The following is a 14,725-nucleotide window of genomic DNA, read 5'->3' on the forward strand; positions in this document are numbered from 1 at the left end:
GAGGTCTAGTTGGTCTAAAAGACTTTTTATGTTGTATTGTTGGTCTAAAAGACTTTTTATGTTGTCTAGTTGGTCTAAAAGACTTTTTATGAGGTCTAGTTGGTCTAAAAGACTTTTTATGTTGTATTGTTGGTCTAAAAGACTTTTTATGTTGTCTTGTTGGTCTAAAAGACTTTTTTATGTTGTCTTGTTGGTCTAAAAGACTTTTTTATGTTGTCTTGTTGGTCTAAAAGACTTTTTTATGTTGTCTAGTTGGTCTAAAAGACTTTTTATGAGGTCTAGTTGGTCTAAAAGACTTTATGTTGTCTAGTTGGTCTATAAGACTTTTTATGAGGTCTAGTTGGTCTAAAAGACTTTTTTATGTTGTCTAGTTGGTCTAAAAGACTTTTTATGTTGTCTAGTTGGTCTAAAAGACTTTTTATGTTGTCTAGTTGGTCTAAAAGACTTTTTATGTTGTCTAGTTGGTCTAAAAGACTTTTTATGTTGTCTAGTTGGTCTAAAAGACTTTTTTATGTTGTCTAGTTGGTCTAAAAGACTTTTTATGTTGTCTAGTTGGTCTTAAAGATTTTTTTATGTTGTCTTGTTGGTCTAAAAGACTTTTTTATGTTGTCTAGTTGGTCTAAAAGACTTTTTATGAGGTCTAGTTGGTCTAAAAGACTTTTTATGAGGTCTAGTTGGTGTAAAAGACTTTTTATGTTGTCTAGTTGGTCTAAAAGACTTTTTTATGTTGTCTTGTTGGTCTAAAAGACTTTTTTATGTTGTCTAGTTGGTCTAAAAGACTTTTTATGAGGTCTAGTTGGTCTAAAAGACTTTTTATGAGGTCTAGTTGGTTTAAAAGACTTTTTATGTTGTCTAGTTGGTCTAAAAGACTTTTTTATGTTGTCTTGTTGGTCTAAAAGACTTTTTATGTTGTCTTGTTGGTCTAAAAGACTTTTTTATGTTGTCTAGTTGGTCTATAAGACTTTTTATGAGGTCTAGTTGGTCTAAAAGACTTTTTATGTTGTCTTGTTGGTCTAAAAGACTTTTTTATGTTGTCTTGTTGGTCTAAAAGACTTTTTATGAGGTCTAGTTGGTCTAAAAGACTTTTTATGTTGTCTAGTTGGTCTAAAAGACTTTTTATGAGGTCTAGTTGGTCTAAAAGACTTTTTATGAGGTCTAGTTGGTCTAAAAGACTTTTTATGTTGTCTAGTTGGTCTAAAAGACTTTTTATGTTGTCTAGTTGGTCTAAAAGACTTTTTATGTTGTCTAGTTGGTCTAAAAGACTTTTTATGTTGTCTTGTTGGTCTAAAAGACTTTTTATGTTGTCTAGTTGGTCTAAAAGACTTTTTATGAGGTCTAGTTGGTCTAAAAGACTTTTTATGTTGTCTAGTTGGTCTAAAAGACTTTTTATGTTGTCTTGTTGGTCTAAAAGACTTTTTATGTTGTCTAGTTGGTCTAAAAGACTTTTTATGAGGTCTAGTTGGTCTAAAAGACTTTTTATGTTGTCTAGTTGGTCTAAAAGACTTTTTATGTTGTCTAGTTGGTCTAAAAGACTTTTTATGTTGTCTTGTTGGTCTAAAAGACTTTTTATGTTGTCTAGTTGGTCTAAAAGACTTTTTATGTTGTCTAGTTGGTCTAAAAGACTTTTTATGAGGTCTAGTTGGTCTAAAAGACTTTTTATGAGGTCTAGTTGGTCTAAAAGACTTTTTATGTTGTCTAGTTGGTCTAAAAGACTTTTTATGTTGTCTTGTTGGTCTAAAAGACTTTTTATGTTGTCTAGTTGGTCTAAAAGACTTTTATGAGGTCTAGTTGGTCTAAAAGACTTTTTATGTTGTCTAGTTGGTCTAAAAGACTTTTTATGTTGTCTTGTTGGTCTAAAAGACTTTTTTATGTTGTATAATTGGTCTAAAAGACTTTTTATGTTGTCTAGTTGGTCTAAAAGACTTTTTTATGTTGTCTAGTTGGTCTAAAAGACTTTATGTTGTCTAGTTGGTCTAAAAGACTTTTTATGTTGTCTGGTTGGTCTAAAAGACTTTTTATGTTGTCTAGTTGGTCTTAATTGAAAATGGTGCCAATCTGATAGCCACCATGGCAGCCATCTTAAAATCTTGTTATCACAACTCTGTCAGAACAGAAAGACATACTGATGTGGGGTTTATCACCAGAAGACTTCTTAATCTCCATTGTCATAAATGAAAATGGTGCCAAGCTGCCATCCAATCTGTTGCACCGAAGCACCCAATTTGAACATTTCATCACTGAAGAATATCAGGGATGGTTTCATTACTCAGCAGTTATAAGGATGATATAGTCTTATCTTAAATGTCTAGAAATTCTAGTAGTGTGTCTGTCCCTTTGAGAGACTCATCTTCAGATGTTATGTTACAAATTAATTGCTATTTTCTAAAGCGTACATTTAACCATGATATAGTTTATTTTATATTCTCCACTGAGGCATATTGTTTGTAATATCTTTTCAGCTTGAGTACACCATTGCACAACAACAAACAGAAATCCGAGGTATGAAAGAGAAGCTGGCTTCCCATGATGCATCAGCAAAGCGTGCCATAGTAACATTACAAAATGAAGTCAGACTCAGAGTTGATCAAGTAATATATGAATATTTCTCTGACACATCTTGTTTCAGCTGTGTTATAACGTATCATTTGATGCAACACTTTTCTTACTGAAATACTTTTTGCACATTGGCACATTCATTACATTCCACATTCAGAGCACAAATATTATCTCTACACTTGTAGGATTATTACGAGTGATCATGTTGAACCATCTTTTTTCCCACCATCTGTCAATGCATCTTTCAGTCAGTTTTATTTCACTATAATATTTTTGGGTTAGGTTCAGTTAGTGTGACCACATCCTCCTGTTACTTTGTGTCATGTCCTTCCCATCATGAATTCTATTATGGGTCATTAATTTTTAAAGGTCTTTATGGATTAAAATCAAAGTTGGTATGAAGTTTTGTATTAAGGACATCAAGTCAGGTTTAATTTTTACCTAATTCAGTGAACAATTGGCTTAGTTGTAGCCCATGCATTACATGGAAGTTTGCCAATGAAACATGAATTGGGTTCCATGAAATATATTTGGTTTTAGGCTTTATACTGTGAAATGTACATCCATTAGGTTAGATTACAATCGTTGTTTACAGTCATTGTTTACAGTCATTGTTTGACTTTCTCATCCATCTGGAATTATGTTTCTGCTCAATAAATTTGAAGGACTGCAAGGATTCAAACCAAATATGTTGTGCAGTTTTTTGTGCAAAATGAAGCTTAGGTTGGGTTGAGCTATTTATCTCAAGTCTTGACTGAGTTACTGCCCTTATTTGACAGAGCATTTTTCCCATTGCATATTATTGTTGAACCCACTTTTCTGAAAGCAGCAATAATGGTTATCATCAGCAGTTTTTGGTTTTGGTTCAGGTTTTTCATTTGTTAAATCCCCTAATAGATTCTCATCATCTGTGGCTTAAAGCTAAGAGAAATCGTTTTACGACAGATTTAATATTTGCTACGGTTTCCATCAGTAGTTGATGACTGACATATTTGTTTGCACCAACCTGTAAACAGACTCTACAAAGCTGAATAAATATTGCACCTTTAATGTAAATTCAGTGTGATGGGTAGGCAGGTGTTGAGTGCATCTAACATAACTAATTGTCAATTGTCAGTTGAAAGGCTGTCAAGTTGGGACTGGTTTTAGTAGTTGTATCATGTTTCATTTTATGTGGGCGTACATGTAGGAAATGTGTCCACACCATGGACAAAAATATAGGAAATATTTTGTAACTTTGATACAAAATGTTTCCAAAACTACTGCTTTGATCTTGATAAAATTTCGAGTTTTTCTTTCATTTACTTTATGAAATAAAGTCTTATGTCCAATATTTTTCATAAATATGGAAATCATTTTCTTGTGCATGAGTCTGGGCTGGGCTTATGCATGAGTCTGGGCTGGGCTTGTGCATGAGTCTGGGCTGGGATTGTGCATGAGTCTGGGCTGGGATTGTGCACGAGTCAGGGCTGGGCTTATGCACGAGTCAGGGCTGGGCTTGTGCGTGAGTCTGGGCTGGGATTGTGCATGAGTCTGGGCTGGGCTTGAGCATGAGTCTGGGCTGGGATTGTGCATGAGTCAGGACTGGGCTTGTGCATGAGTCTGGGCTGGGATTGTGCATGAGTCTGGGCTGGCCTGGGACTGGGCTTGTGCATGTGTCTGGGCTGGGCTTGTGCATGAGTCTGGGCTGGGCTGGTGCATGAGTCAGGACTGGGATTGTGCATGAGTCTAGGCTGGGCTTGTGCATGAGTCTGGGCTGGGATTGTGCATGAGTCAGGACTGGGCTTGTGCATGAGTCTGGGCTGGGCTTGTGCATGAGTCTGGGCTGGGATTGTGCATAAGTCTGTGCTGGGCTTGTGCATGAGTCAGGACTGGGCTTGTGCATGAGTCTGGGCTGGCCTGGGACTGGGCTTGTGCATGAGTCTGGGCTGGGATGGGACAGGGCTTGTGCATGAGTCTGGGCTGGGCTGGTGCATGAGTCAGGACTGGGCTTGTGCATGAGTCAGGACTGGGCTTGTGCATGAGTCTGGACTGGGATTGTGCATGAGTCTGAGCTGGGCTTAAAGCAAATTTCAGAAAGTTCTATAGGCATCTGCCAAGCTTCATCTATACTTTCAGAACATGTCCAGACATTTTGCAAGTTCCATGCATCGTGTGGATTGGTGTATTTTCTTTATATCTTTCTTTCGACTCATTAGGCAGAATTACAATCAATTCTTCAAATATTGCAGGTGACTAAGACTTGTGAAGAGGCTGTGAAAGAAAAAGACGCAATGGTTGTAAGGTATGCCCAGGCTGAACACAAAAACCTCGAATATCAGAAGCTAGTGGAGAGGTTGGAAGTCAAGGTCAAAGAGGCAGAAAGAGAGAAGGAGACCTTTTTTGGCAAGATCAAGGATCTGAAAGAACAGAAACACAAAGTTGCATGTGACCTAGAGGCAAAGGTTAGTTTCCATCACTGTGTGGTAGTGACCTAGAGGCAAAGGTTAGTTTCCATCAATGTGTGGTAGTGACCTAAAGGCAAAGGTTAGTTTCCATCACTGTGTGGTACTGACCTAGAGGCAAAGGTTAGTTTCCATCACCGTGTGGTAGTGACTATCTGCAGGAACATGAAAGGCTGTTGAGTTAGCAGAAATTATGCCAATCTGTTATCAGATATGAATGCTGTTACAAAATATATAAGGATGTATATAAAAACATTAAATAACTTCTTAAAATTGATTAACAAACTGATCAGATTTGGCAGAAAGTGTCCTGTCATGACTAAAATATGTAACAGATTGCGAAACCTACAGTGTAAGTAATATCATCAAGCAATTTATTTCCCTACAATAAAAAATGAAAACGATAAGTAGAAAAATACAGAATGTTTATAGTGATTTCCAAGAGTATTGACTGTCCTGATATAACACAATGATGCAATCCAGAATGTCTTTGAATGACTTCACAAAAAAACATCCTTAGTAATATATTAAAGGTCAGTGAAGACTTTAGTAATTCCAATGAATATTTTTAAATAAACTGTAAGCAGCTCAAATCATATCTGATTTTAACAACACATTTGTAAATTCTGATCACAAATGAATTCCCAAAGACATGCAAAACAGGAATTATTTATTTGTTTATCAAATCCATATTTATACATATTTCACTTGACTATATCATATCAGAATGTGAAGCAATCCAATCAGGGTAATTACTGATGCATGAGCAATGCTTGTACAGAGGGTGATCACTCCAGGGTTACCAGACTTTAGCCCCATAAAATCTGGCTCCCAGTGGTGGTGATGTTTTTTTCTGTCTTTTATGCCTTTTCACTGTATGTATGTATGTTTGTGTGATTAGGATTTTTAATGTAGCTTTTAACAATTTTTCAGTCATATCGCTACGATTTCTGCAGTGTGGCAGTTTATAGTGATGTCTAGCACAGGGGGCATCATGCCGCAGACACGTAGCATAATGTCCCACCCAGTCACATTATCCTGAAAACCAGGTCGACCAGTCCAAACACTAACCTAACCTCTTAATGCTGAGCACCATGCAAGGCAGCTGTTAGTGCCATTTTTGTAAGTCTTTGGTATGACTCAGCTGGGGTTCGATCCCACGATCTCCCGCTTCCAAGGCGGACGCTCTAACCATGTATGTATGTATGTATGTACACATGTGGTACACATGTATGTATCTATCTACACATGTATGTATGTAGTTTAATAGTTTATCAGCACAATACTATCAGTATAGTGCCAATAAATATTGCCCAAAATCTTAAATTAAAAATACAGCTTTGATTTCCTATCAAGATCTGTTCTAATTTTTCTTTTTCTGCTGGATAGTTAAGTTCATAATGGCTGCTGGAGACTTCTAAAAGCTTCATAGAGGTAAACTATGCCATCATTGATTAGGGCTGTTCCAGTCAAACATACCAAGGACCCAGGGAAGGCACTTTTAGTCTGGGTAATCCCCTATAGATGCAATGTAGAATTTTTTCTTATTGTTTTAATGTGAAACTTTGTGAAATCAAATTACCCTGGCATATATTTTCAAAAAACTGCCTTCCGTGGGTACCATGTATGTTTAAATGGAACAGCCCTTAGGCTTTTAAAAAAAAACACCTGAAATCTTATTCTGTGTGGAGAACATCTGAATTTAAGATACAGCTTCAAAGGTTTAAGATGTGGCATTGTACAGTTCCATTTTAATTACTTTGGGACTCTCTTTGTCAAACAAGGAGGAATAACTTTAGTTATTGAAACATCATTGATGGTCAGAACGAATTGTATTATGTAAAGGAAATTTGTTCCTTCTTACTTCAGAAACATCAGTTCATGCCTTCTTGCTGGGAAAGAGTCAAAGGAATGCTGTTTTGTGTCTTGTGTATTGTAATTCTTAAGGTACATAAATTATTATTTTTGTCATTGCTTTGTTTATTATGTTACAGATTTGTGGCTGCATACATTTAAAGCTTTATTTCTTGCAGAACTCTGAACTTGGCAACACCATCAGAGAGTTGGAGAAACAAAGGGAAATGGTGTCATCCTCTGAGAATCGTGTGAAGTGGGCCCAGAACAAGCTCAAGGCAGAGTTGGAAGCCCACAAGGTGAGCATATGTTGTATTTGTTTAGTTTTGGGGTGTAAGTCAGTTCATGTATTGAAATCATATTTTTTTTGGTTTGATTTTAAATTCATATCTGTATCTTATTCACAGATCTTGGTCACTTCTTGTAATTCTATTAATTCTATTCCCAGACAGGCTTGATAATATAGATAAAATTTTGTTGATTTATGCTTCATGCCTGTGTACCATTGATTGAGCTTCTTTACATATTCTAGTACTTGTAATAATCAGTCTACATAAAGTTTTACAAATGTAATCAAGGAAGGAAATGATGATTTCTGTGAACTTACATATAATTTGTTGAGTACTATAAAATGAGTGTTATTGATAACCTAGGATCCCAGATGTTTTTATGCACAAGTCTTATCTTGATTTCCTGGAAATTCTTTTCTCACAGTAGAGTGTCAGTCCCTTATGGCATGTGATGAAATAGTTGCAAAGGCCATGTGAGAAGTTTTACTTTTGTGATGATTCTTAAGGCACTAATAGTCCCTTTTCATTGACAGTCTACCTTTTTTGTATTGTGATTATGTATGTATGCCTGTTGGAGCAGTTTACTAAAGCTGCTTGCTGCTGAGTTTTGCTCAGTATTAACTTCATGACATAGGTATTGCCTTGTACAACAGTATTGCTTTTTTATTTGGTATCCAGGACACCAAAGTCACTCTGGAGAAAACCATAGCCAAACTGAACCAAGCCAAGGAGGAGACAGAGCAGATCAGAAAAGACTGCCAAGCCATGATTAAAACTTATCAGGTATAAGTCACCACTGATTTATTAAAAATAGACACGTAAAGTTGAAGGTCTAACAGCCTGTTAACTTGGTTTATTATGTACAAAAAATACATTGTACAAATTTGTGTGGATCAAACATGTGTTTATTTAAGCTGTAATTTTTACTCTTATGTGGCCAGCATTGGTATATCCATTGCATTGATGCATTTGAACTTAATCATTACTTATTTTTACCATCATATGTTAAGTTGATAGGGGTTTATTGTTTTACTGGCTTATCGGTATTCCGTGGTATGGATCCTGTTGGTATTTTTAAAGGTAAGGTGAAATTTACAGGTTGTGCAATGAATGACTTCTTACATTCAAATTTGGCTAAAACTTCCATAAAAATTATTAAATTTGCAACAGTATTTTTAATTTTTAAGCTACCTTATGAGAAACAAACTTAAGTATTTATTCTTTCAACAATACATCTTTTATAATCATTGAGTATTTTAAACAGTCGTCATTCAAAAACATCTTTCAAGACAGTCTTTATGAGCAAACAAATTGATTAAAATCCATGAAACTAAAGGCAGAAATTGAAGACATTTCATTATAACATCATCTGTGGGTGTAGATTGTGCCAGCATTATTTAATTTTAATCATGTACCTGTTGGTTGAAGTGGAGTGGGAGTAGGGATGGATTTTATAAATTACAGATAACTAAGGAGTTGTGTGTCTCAAATGTCAGAGAATTGGTATGTGTGATTTTAATATGCAAGGGTCAATATACATAAGACTGAAACACCTTGGTGATGGCCTGGGGTTTTCCCCAACCCTCATAGACTTAATCCCTGGGTTATAACAAAGAAAATATGGAAATTTCAGACCCTATAACCATTTTTTGACTTAACTGGGTATGAAAAAACAAATTTTTACATGCATTTGACTCTGGCCATGGGGCCATCCTTACCCTCTTCAGGAGTTTAACCCTTGGGTCATAGCTTGAAAACTCGGGGGTCCTGAGTGGCTGAGTGATCTAAGGCTCTCACCTTTACAGATTACTAACATCTCATCTCTGTCAGCTTGGGTTTGAGTCTTGGGCTTTGTCAGTGTGGGTATGTGAGAAAGTTTCATAGTTTCTCATGGGTCATTGGTCATTGGTGTTTGCCTGGGTTCTTCCTCCACCAAATGTAATGCCTGTCATCTGTCAAAAAAGGTATTAAAATCATCACAACCAACAGCTTAAAAATGATCAAGATTTCCACCATATAACCATGTACATACTTACTAGACATGTATAGACAAAATGCACATGCTCAGCTGACACTTGCCTTTGGGGAGGTCTTTGCCTCGAGGCACCTTCCCAAAAGACTCGTACTTAGAGGTGTGTGGGGGTGGGTGGGTCAAAACTATATAATTGGTCCTAAACAAAAATGATGCCAATGTACTCTCCCAGAAATTAACAAACCTTGTACAAAGTACTTCTCCCAGAAAGGATGGCTTTATGTATACTATGTTTTTAAACCTGTTTTAATTCTTTCTTGCAATGGTTATATATGGCAGATGTATCATTTTGAATTTTGTTTGGTATTCAAAATGATGCTACTGCCAAAATGAATGCCTTGATGGCTGTGTAAGAAAAATCTTTATATGGCTACTTCTCCTGAGTAGATGGTCATATTGACATGGGGTTTTCACAAAACACTATAGCAGTATGAAGATGCATGTGGTTCTAATGGGACTTATGCTCATCAGACCGCCATCATTGTTACCTTTAGTTTTGAATGAAAATGGTGCATATTAGACCAGCAACATATTTATACTTTTGTGAAGGTGTTTTGCTGATTTTGTAGTTATGTTCAAGGACATTATTTGTGTTTTTGTAATTCATTGATTGAACATAGAGAATTGTACATGTATAAGTGGATTTTAATCAGGTGTTGTATTTTGTTTTATTCCAATCAGCATGTTCAGAGCACTTTGGCAGTGATTTTAAAAGTCATTTTTCTTGACTTATTCTTGTAGCTTCTGACTTGTAAATATGGTAGCACAAATAATTATGAGTGGATTTTTGTGTTTAACCCATCTTGTGGATATATCTGCAGAATACCGTAAATGATACCATTTCAGTAACTTAATTATTTTTCCCCAAATATTAGGTTTAACCAAGCATAGCATAGCATGTGGTTATATACTGACACAAGACAAGTTCAATGATCTTTGATCCATGATGTCAGGTTCAAGGTCAAAGTCATTGGATAAAGAAATTTTTTTAAATTGCACTTAAGGTTTCTTGCAAACATATTAACTCAGACATAAGAAAATAGTTATGTTACCAGATCTGGTATGTTGTAGTTGTTCAATGGCTTCAATACTCAGTAGTTAACAAGAAGAAACAGTCATATCTTCTGTTGATTTTTCCTGTAGAACATCAGTCCCATGGAGGGATTCTTGTTTGTTTTGTAGTTTCAATTTGATTTGTAATGTACATAATAGCATTTGCCCGTTCTGTCAGGAATCAGAAGAAATCAAGTCCAACAGTTTAGACAAGGAACTGCGACAGAAGGAGTCTGAGTTAATGCTACATCTTCAACAGAAGTCTTCACAGGAAGAGGTACCATATTGTTATAAATCTTTTTATAATCTTTATTTTTATTTATTATACATTTTTAATTATGTGTAATATGTCAAGTATCATTTTTAGTCTAAATCTGTGTATGAAACGTTCAGTGATTTGTTTTGCAGGTGAGACTGAGAAAGAGAGGTGTCTTTGCTTTCAATTCTCTTTGTCTTTTTACTATAGAATCAAATTTCATTCCAAACAATTACATTACAATTGAATATAACCTGCCTTTCTCAGTTGGAGATCAGCAAAAGTGACAGTGAATGAGTATTTCCTATTGTGAGGAAAAATTGAGACAAAAGTAGTGCCTCCTTGGGTGCAGAAAATTTGCAACAATTTCAGTCACCAAGATTAACCAGCAGGCAAGAAGCCAGAACTGTTTTGATTTTTTTTTTACCACAGCCCAGTTGAGGAATTTTGAGTCTTCCACAGCATCATATCAGGACAAGTAGTGTGAAGTTTGTGCATATCAGTAAATATGACTGCAAATAAATTTACACATGTCATCAGTGTCAATAATATGTTTAAGTTTTATTTTGGGATTTTCATATAATGCAGTACAGTAATGCCTCGTGCATTCGCGTTTCTGGATTTGCGAATTCACGGATTTGCGAAATTTTCATTGGTACCCTCTACATACATGTTTTCTTTATTTTATTGAATTGTACCGTCATTATATGACTTCTGTGACATATGAAGTTTACCTAGTTTACCTTCCTGACAATGACAAAGAAAACGTCAGTCATTAAGTTTACAGTCCCATTCGTTACTTGGTTTTACCTTACTGTGAGTGCAAAAGAAAATGACACCCAATGAATTAGTATAGGGGTAATATTAGTACATGTATACATGTACCGTACTGTAAATGCGCTAGTGTGGCAAATACCCATTAGGCGATACTGTACTCTATTTTTACGTCAACCATTTATTTCTCTTTTTAAGGGTAATGTATTAAGCTAACTTTTAAATGAAATTAAAGTGCTTTGGGAGCATGATTTGGGTCATATTTAGGGTTTAAACCCTAGAAATAAGCATTTATTAGCATTTTTAGTGACTCGTACCAAACATTCGCGATTCCTCCTGATCCGCGACTGGTTCTGGAACCTAACCTCGCAAATGTTCGAGGTATTACTGTACTGACCATCAATGTGGATGGAGCTAGTATCATGGTATAATTTTCACTAATCTGTTCAAAATTCAAATTTCTTTATCCCTCTTTTAACTTATTGTGTTTTGGAGGGTTGGCAGCTCTGCTGCTCTCTCCCTTCATATTTGACAGTTAGCTGTTTGGTGATTTCAAACAGAGTCGGCATTTGATAAGTTGTGGGACTTGTCTTGCTCAAACCATTCTGAAATTCCAATAATTCATCAGTATGTTAATAATGGCTGATAAATTAATGCCCATGATAATAGAAATATTTTAATAATGGCTGATGAATTAATGCCCATGATAATAGAAATATTTTCGACTGTTTATAGAGTACTTTCATTAATCATCCCCTACAGAGCAATTTTCAATCACCAATCACAGAGTTCTAGAACATGTATTATCTTCCATGGACTCATGGCCATCTTTAAGACAACAAACCACCTAAGAGATGACAAAGAATCACATATGTAAACTTTATCCAAGTTGGTCTTGATATCGGTTGGAGAGTGCTCATTGAGCTCCCAGGTTTTGTAGTATTTTCTTTGCTTAGTAGCAGAATTATTATCCCACTTTGAAATTTTTATGTCACTGTCATTTACCTGTGTTATGTCACTTGCTGTATTTGCAGTTGTCCAGCATGTTTCATGTGCAACTGACAATCAGTTTATAGACCATTATTTTGTTTATTGATTGGCATTAAACTTATTGACTTGTTCAAAGAAACAAGCAGGTTATAACAAAATATTCAGAACTTTTCAACTACCCATCACAGAAATGAATTTCAAATATATTTAGTTTCATTCCACTGTATAAGTTAAAAGTCCACATTCGGACATTAATGTTAAGGTTAGATATGTAGGGTTTTAGCTTACTGGCTTTTAAGCATGATAAACAAACATCTATGAATGGATTTTTTAAACCAGTTTGTGTCATAACTGGAGAATACCTTGAATGATACCATTTTATAAGTTTTTTTTTATCCTAAGAAATATTACTGGTACATATGGCTTGAACCAAACATAGCATGCATTTTTTTTTTTTTTTTTACATTGCTGAAAACTAGTTTAATGATCTTTAATCCATGACATCAGGTCCAAGGTCAAAAGCCATGATATGGAAATTTATGCTGCACTTAAAGTTATCTTGTGATCATGGTACTGAAATGTTACCAAATTTGCTTTGTTGGAGTTTCTCAAGAATATCAGAGATGATTTCAATACCTGGCATTTTAAGAAGAAACACTTATCTTGGACACCATGAAATTTATCTCAGCCTGTAGATCATCAATTCCATCAAGGAATTCTTGCTGTTGTTATAGGGTTTAATGTCATTTTTCAGCACAAGATAGGCTATACATGGTGGCCAGTATAAATGGTGGAGGAACAATCCAGGAAATAAACACCGACCCATGAGAAGCTACTGGTAAGCCTTCTCACATACCCACATTGGCCGAGCCGGAGACCGAACCCACAAAGACAGAGGTGAGATGGCAGTGATCTGTAGCGGTGAGCGCTTTAGACCACTCAGCCACTCGGTGCACCAGAATTCTTGTGCTACTTTATGTATTGTTTGCATTTTAGCTTATTGTCAATCAGTTTTCACTCATCATGTTCCATTCTCAACAGTTTATGTAGAGAATATCCTTGCATCAAATCCTTTCATTTGTACACAGATAATAATGGTTTGTCATGGCTGTTTTTACTCCGTCTGATAAAATCAAGATCATGATAAGAAGATTATAATGATTTGTCATGGCTGTTTTTACTCCTTCTGATAAATATTTACTTATACTTGTCCGATCTTTACTATGTCACAGATCTGTTTTAATCAAATTGATTGTTAATATAATGATTGAACAGCTTCTCAAAGGATACTTGGTTTTGATCAGATTCAACAAAAACGTCAAATCTGGTACAAATGTTGGCAATCATGATTTACATAATTCCCCCTAGTAATTTTCAAATCGTTCCTGACCAATTTGGATCTAAATTTACAGGGATCATCCCTGTACCAAGGCTTTTCATATTTCTGTATACCCATCAATCCAGTATGTTATAGACTAAATGCAGCTATCATTAGTAAAAAACACACAACTCATTTAGTCACCTTTTTGCAAGAGCTGCTTGACCAACAATAACTTGGTAGAAAACATTCTGGTATCAGATGTTAGCACAGATGCAGTTACATTTGTCAGTGTAAACTAGGTGAGTAATCAGAGACCCATTAAAACCTCTTGTTCAGTAATAAATTACACATATGTGTCAATCCTCATTATGCATCTACACAAAGAACGTGAGCAATTACAGGCTCTCTTGGGACTCATATTCACTAACTCTGTATCAATCTCACAGCAATACAGCCATATGGTGAAAGGCATGGAGAGCCTGAAGGAGAAACATAAAGAGACCATGGCCACTATGCTTGCCCTCCAGGATAAGGTAAAAAATCTGGAGTATGAGAAACAGAAACATGCTGACACAATGCACAAGTATGAAGAAATCATCCAGAGACAGAAGAAGGATATGAAAGATTTGCAAGACAGAATTGAAAAACTAGTGCATGCTAAAGAAGAGTTCAACAGGTATGATACAAGGCAAAGTGAAAATCTTTAATGGAAACCAGTTGGTCAGTATTTGATATACTTGTAGATGATAAATCTTATTTTTTTTTATTATACACAGATTTTGCTAGATTATTAGTGAAACAGGTCAAAGGGAAATATAAGTAGGGCATATATCTTTGCTTGTTCGCTCTACCCATCATAGACCAGAAGAGCTTATGGGCTGATCTGTTGTCCATTGTCCGTCATCTGTCTGTCTGTTAGCTAGCACAAGTTTGTTATTGCTAATCCTTCTGAAATGCTTGGAGGATTGCCCTGAAACATTAAACACATAGTCACCCCATCATCTGTTTGGTCCTAAATGAAAATTGGTGCTCAGACATCCAATATGGTTGCAACTGTGGCCATCTTGAAAATCTTGGGATCACTACTTCTGAATAGATGGTCATATAAAAATGGATTTTTCACTTAAAGATTTCTTACGATGTCTAGTTGGTACC

The 14,725-nt window shown here is 35.7% G+C and overlaps 1 protein-coding gene across 1 annotated transcript in view; it reads left to right on the forward strand.

Moving 5' to 3' along the window:
- LOC149795622 (coiled-coil domain-containing protein 186-like) overlaps window positions 1-14,725 on the forward strand; it is a 91,581-nt gene that overhangs the window by 25,753 nt on the left and 51,103 nt on the right. The window contains exons 4-9 of the mRNA XM_089965453.1: window positions 2,460-2,588; window positions 4,788-5,000; window positions 7,034-7,153; window positions 7,823-7,927; window positions 10,408-10,506; window positions 14,017-14,246. Of these exons, the coding sequence (XP_089821579.1) occupies window positions 2,460-2,588; window positions 4,788-5,000; window positions 7,034-7,153; window positions 7,823-7,927; window positions 10,408-10,506; window positions 14,017-14,246 (896 nt within the window). The remainder of the gene's footprint in view (window positions 1-2,459; window positions 2,589-4,787; window positions 5,001-7,033; window positions 7,154-7,822; window positions 7,928-10,407; window positions 10,507-14,016; window positions 14,247-14,725) is intronic.

This window comes from Sinohyriopsis cumingii, chromosome 7 (assembly GCF_028554795.1).
Source record: "Sinohyriopsis cumingii isolate HCF-2022 chromosome 7, ASM2855479v2, whole genome shotgun sequence".
Lineage (NCBI taxonomy): Eukaryota > Metazoa > Mollusca > Bivalvia > Unionida > Unionidae > Sinohyriopsis > Sinohyriopsis cumingii.